Here is a 16,095-nt window from a genome sequence, read left to right on the forward strand (position 1 = left end):
TGGCTGACTAAATACTTTTTTGCCCCACTGTAGCTGTTTTCCCATGGGCTTTAACTTTTGACTTGTAACAACTGGAGGAAAATCACACTGTGCATAAACTGGAAATTTGTGTTCATCTTAATTTTGTTTCTCAAAATCAGAATCAGTTTTATTTTCAATTGTATACACACAAAACTTAATGTAATACTGTGTTCTGCTGTTCATAGTCATAATACAATTTTCTTGATATTGATCAATGACTTGCTTTGAGGGGAAAAAAAGTAGCTTTAGTAGTAGTTTTATTGCTGAACATGTGAACAGGGTAAAGTATAATATTTCAATGACGTCATCCTGTATTTGATGCATACTGAGTAGTGACAAGGAAGATAAGAAATGTATTTTTTGTCAGTTGATACTTCCTCTTTTTTACTCAAATTCAACCAACCCCCCCCCCCCCCCCCCCGCTGTCACTTCTGTTTTGCTCTGTGTCCTCTATTAACTTAGTTCCACAGCAACATGGAAAGGTAGGGTATGCTTTGGTTCACTTTAAAATACATTTTACTTTCTGTGTTGATGCTAATAACAAGGGTTGTTAGTGTTATTAGGGTCATTCGACTTTATACTTTTTTTAATTTGTGATTTTGTTTCAATGTATTTCTTAGGATTACTGGTAGTAGAAATAGGAGGAGTAGAAGTTGAATTCGTTTTATTTCTATACCTGTGTTTTTTATAACTTGGTACAGTCTCTAAAACTCAAAATCTTTATGTAGAAAACATATTTTGCATTGTTCTGATGATGAGTCTTCAGGGTGATGATGATCTACCTTCAGCATAATAGCAACAAAATAAATTTTGTGCTAATCTAAAAAAATTAAGACATTTTAATCAGAAAAGAACTTTGACTGAAAAGCATTGCCTTTTTTTCCATTCTAAATGAGAGAGTCTCTTTACAGGAAGAAGAGCTGGATATTCTGGTGGTTGATGCCTTTTATGTCTTATTACATGCTTTATCAGAATTGTCTGTCGGAACAGTATTTCTGTAGGACTGCATGCAATATATCAGCTACAATAAGTAAGTTGTTATATTAACTACTGTAACAAAAGAATGACTTTATTACTGGAACAGCCAGACAATTTAGATTCTAACCTAAGAAACAAGGCTTATTCACTTTTTCTTTTTGCCTTTTATGAGTTTGAATAAAGTAAACTCAGCTTGTTTTCTGTCAATTTTAGCTACATGTGTTTCTTTCTTTTATACTATATAAAAAGTCTGTACACACTATATTCTACCACAGCCCTAAAATGTCACGTCCCTTTAAATTACATTAAATTACGTTACTACACTTTAGAAGAACACATCCTATCCTCAGTGTACTGTCTGCAGCTACTGTAGACACTACGTCATCCTTTAAATTTGAAAAACATTATTACTGAAAGACTCATGTGAAGTCACATGAGCAAATATTTTATTTACCACAGAACATAAATAACATAAAAGATGCTTAAACTGAGACATTTGTCACAGGCTGGGTCTCTGACCCAGCGCTCTGAGTTCATGTTTGTATTTGTCTCATTTTGTTATGTGATTTAGTTTGTGTTATTTCCTATCTGCCTTTAGTTTAGGCAGTTATTGTTCCTGGGTTTTCTATGTTTTGGGGTTTTGTATTTATTCATCACGTATTAGGTCTGTTAAGTTGTGTTGTCATGTTTAGTTTTAGTATTTCCTGTTTTATTTTGACAATGTCATGTGTTCTTTGTTCATTGTATTTAGCTTTCCTCTCCCGGTCCTGTCATTAGGTTTATGTCTGTCAGCTGTTCCCCCATGTGTCCCCACTTCCCCTGATCACCTCATGTCTGTATTTAAGCCTTTTGTTTTCTTCATGCCATTGTTGGTTCGTCTGTTTACCGCAGCCATAGTTCTAGTTTTCGTCTGTTAGTTCCACGTTAGTCTTAGTCTGTTTATCTCACCAGAGTTACAGTTATAGTCTTAGTCTTTGCCTGTTATTTTCCACCTCAGTTATAGTTATAGTTTTTGGTCTTAGTACCTTTAGTGTTTTGTTTCTTAGTGTTTTGCCAGTTTAGTGTTTTGTTTCTTAGTGTTTTGCCAGTTTGTTTTGGTTTCCTGGTTTAACCCTGCCGTCATTTAAATAAAGCCTCACCTTTCTGTTAAACCTTACTACTCCTCATCGTCATCTGCTTTTGGGTCCTGTTTCCACACACACCGGCGCACCCCGCCGTGACAACATTTTACAATTTTAAGCACAAAATTAGCTCATTTTAAAATTGATGTTTGCTACAGGTGCATGTTTACCTTGGTCTTCTTTTCAAAGCAGTTTGAAGACCTCTGGGAATGGAGGTTCTGAGTTTTTGTAGTTTTGGTGTTTGAATTTGGTCTCCTGTTTGCCTGCTGAAGAGTTTGTAGTCATCTTTGACATTGTTTTCATTTAATGAGGCAGCAAATGTTCTGTATAAGTGAAAGATCTGGACTGCAGGAGAGGCCATTCAGTACCCGGAGTCTTCTCTGACAAAGCCGTGCTGTTGTAGCATTATGCAGTTTTGCAATGTCCTGCTTTTTATTAGGATTTTTTTCATATACAGAAAATGGAACATTGCAGATGACAGTTCAGATTAGAAGTCCATTGACAATGGTAATACAATTTCTGGTGATGCCCTTCACTCCCGCCACCCAATGAAAACAGACAGCCAGTGGCCACAGCCCCGTCCTCCAGGGCATGAAGCAGGTATGGAGGAGATCCTGTGGTGTTCGATACTGCAGACCATAATATCCTATTAGAGCATTTACAGCATGCTCTAGGTATTACAGGTACTGCTTTGCATTGCTTTTTGTATCACGTCTATTTAATAGACTCCAATTTGTTCATGTAAATGGAGAGTCCTCTTCACACAATGAGGTTAATTATGGAGTTCCACAGGGTTCAGTGCTAGGACCAATTCTGTTTACATTGTACATGCTTCCCTTAGGCAGTATCATCAGAAGACATAGCATACATTTTCACTGCTATGCAGATGACACTCAACTTTGTCTATGATCCATGAAGCCAAAGAACACACACCAATTAGTTAAACTTTTTGTGTCTTAAACACAAAAAGATCTGGGTGGCAGCTAACTTTCTGCTTCTAAATTCGGATAACACTGAGGTTATTGTAGTCTGCCTTGAAAATATAGTATCTAACCAATATGTACACAGCAAAATCTCCAGTGTTAAATTAACACTAGAGAGAAAATAACTCAAAATGTTAGAAATATTCCAGTGTTAGAAAATCAGCACTGCTCAGTGTTAGCCATTGTTAATCTTCAAAACTAACTAGGTTACTTTTAAACATATAACACTGTCAAAAGTGTTAATTTAACACTCAACAGTGTTGTATTTAACACTCAGAGGTGTGCACCCATATAGACACACTCTAGTGTTAATTTAACACTGGAGATTTTGCTGTGTGGAAACATTCCTTGGCCCATTAAGTAATGCCAGTGACACAATCATGCCAGTGAGTGATTAATAAACATTTTCAGCCTCGTCCTTTATGCACAAAGACATCTTCAGTTTCTCTGAATCTTTTGATTATGTTATGCACTGAAGATGATGAGAGTTGCAAACCCTTTGCAATTTGATGTTGAGGAACATTTGAAGTATTGTACGATATTTTTACACACTCTTCCATAGATTAGAGAGCTTCAGCCCATTTTTACTTCTGAGAGACTGCCTCTCTAAGACATCTCTTTTATAGCTAATTATATTAAAGACCTGATATCAGTCAACTTAATTACTTGCTAAATGTTCTCTCAGATGAAACCTTTTCATCTTTCTTGCTTTTTCAGCCATTTGCTGCATCATGACATTTTTTGCTGAACTGTAGCAAACATCAGGTTTGATTTCATTTGAAAGTCTTTTGGTTTTCTTTTCTTTTCATTTTTTTCTTTTTTTACCAAATTTAACAAACATTCCAACTCTTCTGGAATTCAGGTTTTATATATTACAACTTGTTTTAAACAGTCATTATTCTAACATGGTAAAATAGCATTTAAAAATGAACCTCTAATGCCTTCCTCTCACATCTCCATTTCCCAATAAATGTCTTCATAAAGAAATGTGAAATTGGTGTTTTGAGATTAAACCTTCATATATTCTGTGGACATGAGGGGTGCTTTAATTAAACTGTACAAGGGTTCAATGTGTGTTCTTACATTTTGTCTACAGGTCGTAATCAGGCCGAGTGTTGTATGAATTATACAGATAATGTTTTGAACGGGGGAAACCTCAATGACACTTTGAGGTAAACATTTGAATTATTTATAATACATTGTGTGTGTGTGTGTGTGTGTGTGTGTGTGTGTGTGTGTGTGTGTGTGTGTGTGTGTGTGTGTGTGTGTGTGGGGGGGGGAATTTAACACTTGACTGTTTTCTACATTAATAAAAGGATGTAAATTGTTAATATTGTGTTAATATTTTTGCATTCTACTCCCCAAGAGCCATTTGGACTCTAGAGAAGGTTCTAGAGGGAACAGAGGTGAATGGGAGCATGCAATTGTATGTAAAGACTTTTGTCGCTCTTCTGCACAAACCCAGTGGTCCCTTCGGAGGCCTTGAAATTTATGCCAATGACACAAAGGTAAAAAAATTAAAAATATTCACACAATCTTATTGAACAGTAGTTTGTAGTCAGACTCCACATGTAGTCAGAAATACCTTCCAAGTAGTGATGTACAGAGCTGATATTTAGATCCAATGTTGAGCGTGAGTCAGGTATTGATAACGACCGGCTTATTTAAGGTCTCTGATCCACTGTATTCAATCTAATGTTGTTCTGTTCGAGGTAATTTTAGTGAACGTAATCTAAACTAAATCTTTTTCTATTCTTGGCATGTTGATGCTGATACAGGTAACACCAGATGTGCCTCTTCTCAACAGTAAAGTCATTGTCCAGCTGCCAAGAGAACTGGGTGCTGGACCGAATAACACGTTTGTGTTCTGCATGTTTAAATGGCTTCAAACAAATAAGGTCATAAACTACACTTCTTATTTAAAAACATGTAGAAAAAGGATGTGGTGAGCTATAGAATAATACGATCTTTGTATTTACACATTAAATTTAAACTACTGCTCATGGAGCTTGTGGGTTTTGCTTGTTTCAGTCTAATAAAATAACATTTGGATTTTTTTCTTTTTCTTTGTCAGGTTATATATTTCTTTTGTTTACCACTTGTTAGGAAATGTACTCCTGTTTATTTTCACATCATTATAAAGTTGTTTTAATCAAATTTACATGTCCTTAACAAAGGAGGGGTGTATACACATGGCATACAAAAAAAAACAATCAGATTTTAAAATCCCAGCTTAACAAGCCTATCAAGCTTACTTTCACCAGCTACACCTAACAGCCAATAAAATTAAACCCTGAATTTGAAGCTTCTGAATTTGCTGGATGCTTGAATTATTTGTCCAGCGGGGAATTTGTATTCTTTAGCATAGTGACATTATTTTATTAACACGTGAAATGTAAAATTAGTACACATATTTTTGAAGGAAGTTGAGTACATCAGGAAAGAATCATCACCTTTTTTTCTAACAAAATGTAAATGAGTTGCATATCAAACAGTGTAAGTAGATCACTTAGTAGTGTTTTTCCATTTAACACAGAAGATTCAGAAAATAATATTAAAATTGTCTTTGCAAAATTGTTAAACCAGCTGACAAATTTGCATTTTATTGTAGAGCGTTTTTGAAAGCCCACATGAAGTATATGATCAAAGACTGGTTGTGTCATGAATCGCTGTGTGGCAGGCAGGAGGAGGACCCAAAATGCAGGACTCACAGGCACGAGGGAATGAACTCAAAAAGGCAGCTTTATTGCTGAAGAGGCAGGACATAGGAAATACAAAACTAAACTGGGAAAAGTAAACTAACACTCGGAGAGAGAAACACAGGGAAATCCACGCAGCATGAGGGACGACGTCACACTGAACAGAGGGAGACGCAGACAGAAATACACAGAGGGTTAACGAGGGAAGTGGGAACACACGGGGAACACAGGTGACACTGATAATCATAACGAGACAGGGCGGGGTGAACTGAACACTGACGGGAGAGGTGAAACAGGAAGTACAGGAGGAGAGAGAGCACGAGTAGAACACCAACGTAACAGGCAGGGGAGACATGGAATAAACACGAAAGGGGACGAGGGCTCATAAATACATAGAGGGCACACAGGGGGAAGAGAGAGCACGGGGAGAACTTAGACATAATGGGCAGGGGAAGCATGGAATAAAATACAAACATACAAGGAAACTAAGAACACTGGGCCAACATGGCCCAGGACCATGACAGGTTGGTCTGAGTGTGCAGGGCAAGAAGATATCAGGACTGCAGGAGCGCATCAACATCACGATGGAGTTTACCAAGAAAATCGACGTAACTATGCTTTTTTGAACATTTATTTCAGTCTTACCTCCTGTAATTTAATTGCACAATTAGTTGACACATATAATATTCTGTACATTTTGTACAAACATGAAATATGTTTGTGTCATAGGAAACTCAAAAACCCTCGTGTCAGTTCTTTAATTATTCAACATACAGTAAGTATCACATCTGTCATGAACAGTAATGTACACTGCTCAAACATTAAATAACGGAACACCTTTTAATCAGAGTACAGCAACAAGTCAGTTAATCTTATGGGACACATTACCCATTCCACTTGATTATAGATATCCATCACGATTTATTCCCCCCTGAAAATCGAATCTTTTTTGAGCAGTATAGCGTAACAATATTTTCATAAGTTAGACTCATTGTGGTTTGTGTTTTCACTCATGGCCACTTAACTTAGCTGATGTTCAGAAATGTGATCTTTTGCGTAATGGATCTGTTTCGTTTGCTTACCAGCTTTTAGTGAGGATGGCTGCGTCACACACTGGACACATCGTCAGAATAACATCACCTGTTCCTGCAACCACCTCACATACTTTGGTATCCTCATAGTAAGACTGGGCTCATTTATTATTTAAAGAGGCCATTGTTTGTCCTTTGTTCTTCACTTCTATCAACAAACACTTATCAGCAAACACTTATCTGAATTGCCTCAAACTTTGCAGCTTCACAAGGACATGCCAGACCATTACTCACTTTACCTTAATTCTGCCTTCAAACAGGCTTTTCAAGTGGTGTTAGGAAAGAGACCGCAAGCTAAAAATACACTGCAAAGTTTAGTCATACTAATGGGTTTAAAAGTCACACAGCTTCTCAGAAAGATAACTTTTTACAATATCTTATTTAGATCTTCAGTATCCTTTAACCTTTAAAGGTTGAGACCACAAACCACAAAATTGTACAGCTACATTTGGTAGCCGTGCACGCTACCACACACACACACACACACACACACACACACACACACACACACACACACACACACACACACACACATGTGCGGACACAGAGCAACTGACTGCTTGCATGTGAGGTCTTTAGAAGTAATAGTTATAGTAACTAATACACAGGTTACTTTGCATTCATTGAATTAGTACAACTAAAGAAGGAAAAAAGAAAAAGCATCTTTTATATGTTAACAAATCTCTTTCAAATCTCTTTTCTAAAAAAACGTCTAAATAGAGACATTCACTTAATTTCAACATTTTCCCTTTCTTTATAGTTCAAGAAGATCATTTCTTTATAACTCTTTTTGAACTGTTTTATCTTTGGTTATTGCTTTAATTCCATATTCAAACTGTTCTACAGTTTCACTCCATGCACAGAAACAAAAAGCTTTTTCTTGCAGTACATACCTTCCCTATATTGAAGTTACAAAAACCCCTTAAATTATAACTTCTTTCCAAAAAAACATACTCTGAATATTATTGCAAAAATAGTGAGTTTGTATGATCCCCATAAGCTGCATTGTGGATGATTCGAACTACTTTTTTTTGAAGAGTACAAAGTGAATGTAATGTTTTTTAAGTTTTTCATCCATTATTTTCCCCAGTAATCAATTTTCACTGACTCTTTCAATATCAACACCAGTACTATTTCCAAATAACATAATTTTAGTTTTATTCAAATTTAATGATAATTTGTTTTTATCCAGCCAGAACTTTACTTTACTTATTTCATTAGTCATATGATCCAATAAATTCTGCTTCCATAGTGTTTCTTTTTTTTTATTTTGTTTTTTAAGTGCTTGACGCGCTCCGATGGCACATGCATGTGGGTTTGGTATACAGCTTTTTGAATCTTTCTCCTTTCATAAAATCACATTTGATTCCTCAGTAATCTGCAGTTTAATGTATTTTTAATTTTTCTGGAGGGAGTAGTGAATATCTATGTATCTATCAGAATCATTTATCATTTAGAATCATTTATTTGGCCAAGTTTGTGCGCGCAAACAAGGACGGTTCACTTTGCTCTCTGCATGCAAAGGAAAAACAACATTTTTGCCATGTTACGGCTCTTCTATATAATAAACACACCGCCTAACCTACACATTCACTGAGTGTCAAAATTATGCATACAAATAAAATAACAAATATAATTTGTTATAATTGTAGATACATTTGTTGTGCATTTTCTTCTTTTCCTTCTTTTCAGTTTGGTGTCATTCTTGATGGTGCCACTAGAAGACACCAAAATAAAAAGATTTCTTGTACAGAATTCTACCTTCACCTGCTCTGCTCAACTTGTTTTCATTCAAATTACTATCCTGCCATCCTTGAAAACAGTGCCAAACTGTAACAGTGCTGTCGGTTATTGTATGCCTTTCCTGTATTGCAGCTATGTTGTATTGGTTGCTCGTGCTTGATTACCTACACTTTGCCTACCTTAATTCTGTGTATTTCATTGCATGTTATTGTCTGTTGTTATGTTATGCTTGTTATGATTGTATAAAGCATATTTAGTTAATGCTTTATTTTATTTTTCAGATTTATTCAGCTGTTCTTTTAACTTTCTTTTTAGCCCTGCCCCCATTTTCTTCAAGGGACTTGTACCATCAGAAATAAGAAAGCATACTTAATAACTTAGCAGGTTAAATAAAGTTACATTTGCAGTGTAAAAAAATAATAAGTAAGACAAGTATTTGCTTCCAACATGTTGTACCTGTTGGTCTGTTGACCTGTCATCGAGCAGAAGGTGAAAAGGCTTCTGACTAATTGTTATAATACAAATAGTACAAGATGATATAAACATGTGTTTTTCTCAACAGATACCTGATCCTTCCATCACAAAGAAAGACCAAGAGATTTTAACACACATTACTGTGATTGGCTGTAGTATTTCCCTTTTTACTTTGGTCATAGCCATTTTGCTCTTTATTACAAACAGGTAATAAATTCATTTTTTCATATTCTTCCCATCTTCATCAGTCCTTCCTCTTTCACACTTTTAGTACCTCCTGTAATCTGATTTGCCTCTGCTGTTGTCCCCTTTTCTCAAACATCCTCATACCTTTGACATATGAGTAGCCTGTTTTTATCTTTCAGTTGCCTTAAAACATACTGAAATCTTCCTCCATTCACTGGCATTCACTGATCTTCTTACATCAAATGCTATTCTTACTCTATAAATAACTCTTCATCATTTCTTTCTTCTCTTGTTATGGTCTACCATTCCTCCAGTTGTGATACAGTATGTTACTTAACACAGATCAATTCTCTGTGTGACAGAAAACTCAGACAAGATGTCTCTATGAAGGTCCACATCAACCTTGTAATTGCCCTGATGCTCCTCAACCTGCACTTCCTGCCCAGTCAGGCAGTGGCAGCAGGGTCTTCCTCTGGACTTTGCTTATACATGGCTCTTTTACTTCATTATTCTCTGCTAGCCACTTTCAGCTGGATGGCCTTGGAAGGTTTCCACTTATATCTTCTCTTAGTCAAAGTCTTCAACATCTATGTCAAGAAATACCTGCTCAAACTCGGCGTGGTGGGATGGGGTGAGTGGAATCAATTAGGGAGGGAGCTGTCATTATCAATGTGGATGTAGATATTAATTAATTAATTTTGATCAAGGTGTCCCTGCCATGATTGTGTCAGTGGTGGTGATCATAGACAGAACGTTTTATGGCCTTACCCCTCTGGACGCATCTAACTCCTCCAGTACTGCAATGTAAGATTTGCCAGCATGTAAAATCAAGAATAATGATTCACATTTTCACATTTACTTATTAACTGTTTTGCCAATCAGAGTTTCTGTAAACATGCATGTTGGAGAAGCAGAAAGCTCCTTTTCACCAAGCATCTAATTTGCTAAAATTGAAACATTAATTCCTTTTTAGCTCTGGTGATGCTTTTACTGCACTACCTGCATTAATGTTTCTTTTACAGAACGCATCATTGATTTTTCAATTTTGGAGGTTAAAACATGATCTGTTCTTTCTTTTTAGATGTTATATAACCAATGACAAGGTAAAGTGGACTACAGCGGGATTGTTCAGCTTGGTGTTCCTCTTTAATGTAATCATGTTTGGGGTGACAGTCAGACAAGTTTTTATTCTCCACCACACCAGAGAGGTAATTATCTAGTCTTAAAAATAATATATGAGTAGTAATCCATCAGTGTATTCATTGGAAACTATAAACTAGCAATGAAGTGTTTGTTGTTTTTTTAAATGACAATTTAAGGTCTCAAGTCAAATTTAAAACTGTCTGTAACCTGCTTCTATTCTATATTTGGCAAATCAGTTTGGGCAGAATAACCTTGACAAATTCAAGAAAGACATTTGCTCCCTGGCTGGAGTCATGACTCTGCTCGGTATTACCTGGGGCCTGGTCCTTTTTTCATTCGGTCCCCTGACCACTCCTGCCCTCTACCTCTTCTGCATCTTGAACTCCCTGCAAGGTCTGTAAACTCTCTCTCTCACACACACACACACACACACACACACACACACACACACACACACACACACACACACACACACACACACACAGTTGAGTATGTGGGTTCTGGCCGAGACTCAATATCTCATGTCAATATCTCTGTTCCTTGACACGGATGAAACTGATGACAAGGCTTGCTTTTCTAGTAAGGGAGCTGCTGCCTCACAGCATCACACTGATTCCACCAAACGTTGTCACCCATGGTGCAGCAATCAGCACATCATGCTCTGTGTTTGCTCCACACCATGCCTTAGGCAGAATCAGGAGACATTGCTGAACATAATGTTCAGGATCCATTGCAGATGTTGCTGACTCCAGCTTAAACAGGCCTGACTGTGAAGTTCAGTCATGTTAAGCCCTGTGAGACTGGAGATTAACTGTTTGCAGCCTATTCAGGATTGCCTGGGTAGAGTTTTGTCAGCCATATTGTCCTGCAAACCTTGACTTCAAATCTGTGGAAGGCAGTGTTGGGTAAGTTACTTTAAATTAGTAACTTAGTTACATTACTAGTTACTTCTATCAAAAGTAACTCAGTTACTTCAAGTTACTCGTTACTTTCAGAGTAACTAGTTACTAGGGAAAGTAACTTTGGTTTTACTCAGAATTCTCTTGTTAATGTGTTGCTTCCGTAACTGGATACCCAGCAAGATTGCCAGTCTTCTAGCTTGCTTACTTGACACAAGTGCACTGTGCCACCTACCAACAGAAAGGAAAACAATAATGTGCACATTTCCACGAGAGAAATCCCACGCCTGATTCTATCCTAGCCTGCTTTTTACATCCAACACAAAAACCGCAGTTGTGGTGCTTTCGATTGTACTCAGAACTCGGAAATGCTGCCTTCTGAATAGGAAGATGTAGGTAACACCAGACTGCAGATGAGCTGCATACAGGGCTGGACTGGGACAAAAAAATCATCCCGGGCATTTTGACTAGAGACCGGCCCACCATTATAGGAAAAATCATAAAGCCTTTGAATGAAAACAAACACTGTTGTGACAGTGATGTACACTGTTCTGATGGTATATATGTATCAATTTATCAATCGTTTGTTGTAAGATTCAGATAATTATTTTTTAAAAGCGAGACATTTTAAATGGGAATAAGAAAGAAAAGTATTTCTTTGTGCCCCCCTTTCCCTTTTAATGCCCTACATGGACCCCTGGCAACACTTTGCTAGACCTGCCCCTGCACAGTTACCAGCTGTCAGCTACTTAGAAAAGGATCCTGGTGTTATTTGTCTCTCAGAAACAGTTCATAACTTCCCTTCAACTCATTCATGTCACCTAAAAGGTAAACCTGTTTCTCCATCACAGCTCTGATGATTCAGTAAGGACATCTCCTGGTTTCATCTTCATGTTTCCCTCTCACCACATAACCAAACCGATATCATGACCAGCAGGTTTACAGCTGAGGCTCCAGCAAACATCAACTGATACTAGAAATTAATATTAAATAAATTCTAACAACAGCTGATCAAGCTTAAACGTGCTGCTGTTGTTTAGCGCGAAATCCGCTGGTTTCCTCTTTCTGCGCAAAGTGGGCGATAAACAAACGAGAGAAAAGCCGATCAGCTGACCATTGATCAGTTTCATGACTGAAGTAGGGGAGGGTGAGAGGATGAGAGAAGAAGAGGCAGCTGTGCAGCGTAAACACAGAATAACTCCAGCTTTGTGTCTTTTTCATTGTAGCTGAAGTCCGGGACAAACTGTGTTTCTTTTCACCTCAATACGAAACGCATGATATTTTCTTTGAATACGAGACGATTCTGTTTTTTACTGGACGGTTGGCAACTCTAATAATTAACCTTATGAACAAAATAAAGTTCAACATCAGTAACATAGCACCACCCAGCTGTATAGAAACTCTGTCATGCTAGCTAGCACGCAGTACGAAAAAGTCAGCATAACGAAAATAAACTCCACATAAACTTGGTTCATATCTGACCCAGAGAGACTGCAGGTTATAACTTCTTACCTGAAGTTCAGTTCACCTGATACTCTCGGACCAGCGGCCGAGAGTATCAGGTGTCTCTCCTCTTGCCTCCCTTTTCTTTCATCCACCTGCTGGCCTCCACCACTTGCTAATGTTATTGAATCTGTGGAAGCTCCGCGATAGCCACCACACGAAGTAACGAATAACGAGCCTATCTAAATCCCAGTAACGAGTAACGCGTTCCCGGTTTTGGCATAATAACTAGTTACTCGCTCGTTACCACAATAATAACGTAGTTACTGTAACGCGTTACTTAATAACGAGTTAGTCCCAACACTGGTGGAAGGCTGCCTGCGGGTCCCAAGTGCTGACAGGGACAGGAAACAGTCCTTTTGTGGTGTCCTCTTCTTTGGATGCCCACTTTGTTTGGTGTTTTTTTATGGGTGGACACACATACTCAACTCTGCTGCTTAATACAAAAATCCATTTTCATTATAGTTACCATTTAAGAGGAAACAGTAGTATAAGATTTTTTTATTACATTTTACATAACATTAAAAAGGAAATCTCACTAGAGTTAAATTTGACACAGATGCATGATTTCATGAACTCATCCATTTACCATCTGAACCTGTACATCTCTCTCTCTCTCTCTCTCCTTTGTGACTGCAGGTTTCTTCATCTTCCTTTGGTTTGTGATGTCACTGAGAAAGGCTAAAACCTCGACTACTAAGATGAGCAGTGAAACACGCAGCACTAACGGCTAGTTTAAACACTAGTAGCAACAACTTAATAAGAGTCTGTGTGTGTCGGTATAATTCATATTGTAATACAGTGACAACATGATTATGTCCTCTTTAAATCATGATGTTTATTTATACAACACCACATACAACAGTTTATTTATACAAGGCAGGTGAGCGAGAGTGAATATTAATGTTATGTTTGAAACTTTATTGATGAAATACCTAAAATCTTTGTGGTGAGGAATTAATCTCTCCTAAGAGCAACTTAGAGGATGTGTTCCCTTTGCATTGTAAGCTTTTCTATATAGCTTATAACTATATGGTTTATAATTTATGTCTCCCATATTTCCAACAACCATATCCATAGTCACATTCTGTGTATGCTACCATTGTATATAGTGTATTATCTTACTCATTTTATATTTTTTTATATTTTATTTGTATTTTTTATATTTTCCTTCAGCTATCTGTACCTGATAAAGCAAAAATTTTGCCACCGTGGGATCAATAAAGTCTTATCTTATATATATATATGTACATTATAAGTTTGTATCCGAACATATATTCTTGTATACCTGTGTTCCCAATATTAAAAGCATAATGCTTGTTTTGCTGTTAGGAAAACTATTCTGTTTTACTGAGTTTATTACTAAAACAGAAGTAACATTAAATCTATCAGATCTAAAAACAGTTCCAACTTGATTCCTTAAAATCAGCTGATTTTTATTTATTTGTAGAATACGTTTGTAATGTAATGTAGCCAGACAGAATTTTCCTTTCATAAACTAGTAAAATTTAGAGTTGTAGCCATCTAAAGCCAAAATCTTGTTTCATTCCCTCACATCCTTTTTGTCTAAACAACTTTGAGCATCAACATGGGATGTATCACAGTTTTAGTATAAAAACTGCACCATTTTAATGCCTGTAATACCATTAGTTAATATAAACAAACAAATATGTACGCTATTTGAACTTTAAGATAATTTATTGGAGAACCCTTCAAAAGGTACATTTTGGGTGCAGTCCCAAGAGTCACATCACCAATATCGTGACCGAAATTAATTATGACATTTTTTTATTTTTTTACCTACTTTTGATATCATGCCAATATTTTCATTCTCTCTGTATCTAAACAGTTTTCTAATATACTTTTATATGTGAGTCCGTAGTGGCTCTCCAGCCTTCTGATACTGCCATTTCTTGATGAATTTTAAACAAATGGCAGAATTTTTTTTTTTTGAAAAAAAAAAGAGAGAAAGAAAAGAGAGAAAGAAAAACACCTCGCTCCCTAACCTTTCTGTATTATTAGCTAACAATTCACAGTGTATTGATTCGACTAATTATCCACATCTGAGACATTCTGTTCAGACTCACTTGGCCCAGAAAAATTGTCCCCCTGACTTAATAACCAATTATGATGTGTAAGCATGTTTTCAAATTCCTCTGCCCCCAACATGTCAGTCTCAATAATTCAATTCAATCATAGTGCTGAATTGATGCTTTTGACCCTTTTTACATAAAGTGCCACTCTTTAATGAGCACAATTGAAAAGTGTACGTAAAAAAATAAAATAAAAAATAAAGACTTTTATTTAATCATTTTGTTCCTAACAATGTATACATCCTGGACAGGGAGGAGTGCTGGTTGGGAGGAAGGTGCCTTCATTTTGCTTCTTACAGTCCTGTGAACTATCTGTGAATGGCAGACAGAGGAGGAAAAAGGCTTATAGTGGGTTGTATGTGAGGCTGGACACTGGTCACAGACAGAGTGATTAAGCTGGAGAAGATGTACAGCAGATTAAGGTCGTTAAGGATAGAGATGGAAATATTTTAATGAACGAAAGAAGTGGAAATGTGGAAGAGAGCCCGGAGAGGTGGAATTATTCCTTGGAGACAGGAGGTATGCTCAGAGGTGGGAAGAGGAATATCAGTAGAAGAAAGATTAATTATTATACTGCACCGTTGTTATTATTAGGGATATATTAGAACTTAAGTAGCAAATCTGTGTTTAAAAATTCAATAGTCAAGATCACTGAATATAAATATTTTGGGATTTGATTAGATAATCATTCATCCTTCTCCTCTCCACTAACCTTTGCACCTTTATCAAAGGTCACCACTGTAAATAAAAATATATTCTCAATGTCTGGTTAAATGAATAAGATATACTTATGTAATAAATAAGTATATAAAGGGTATAGAAAATTTGTATTTGTAGTTTTTAAAGATTACAGTTAGTAATGAAAAACAAACCATAAATTAGAACCTGTGGGTTTTAAACTAATGTAACACCATTGTGAAGATTTATTCACCCTTTATATAGGACACAATTTCGATTCGAAATATATAAACATCTCAGATAAGTATGGCATGACAATATAAGTGCTACAAGTCATTGTGAATGTGTATTTTCTCTACAGGTGAGTGCTTCCCTCTCAGAAAACGACCTGAAGATATTAACAGACATTACTCTGATTGGCTGCAGTCTTTCGCTTTTTGCTCTGGCTGTCACCCTTTTGCTCTTCATTACAAATAGGTAAAT

The 16,095-nt window shown here is 36.7% G+C and overlaps 1 protein-coding gene across 1 annotated transcript; it reads left to right on the top strand.

Annotated features, from left to right (window-relative positions):
* Nucleotides 1-912: 912 nt before the first annotated feature.
* On the top strand, nt 913-13,575 carry LOC146639292 (adhesion G protein-coupled receptor G2-like). The gene is made up of 14 exons (XM_085351160.1): nt 913-1,051; nt 4,200-4,275; nt 4,470-4,611; nt 4,882-5,001; nt 5,715-5,756; nt 6,327-6,410; nt 6,532-6,577; nt 6,888-6,982; nt 9,199-9,317; nt 9,659-9,927; nt 10,004-10,100; nt 10,378-10,504; nt 10,676-10,832; nt 13,481-13,575. The coding sequence occupies exons 1-14, from the start codon at nt 913-915 to the stop codon at nt 13,573-13,575; spliced, it is 1,608 nt and encodes a 535-aa protein (XP_085207286.1).
* The last annotated feature ends 2,520 nt before the right edge of the window (nt 13,576-16,095 follow it).

Source organism: Diplotaxodon limnothrissa, linkage group LG1 (genome assembly GCF_057381915.1).
Source record: "Diplotaxodon limnothrissa isolate DT_005_m linkage group LG1, D_limnothrissa_male_GT1.1, whole genome shotgun sequence".
Lineage (NCBI taxonomy): Eukaryota > Metazoa > Chordata > Actinopteri > Cichliformes > Cichlidae > Diplotaxodon > Diplotaxodon limnothrissa.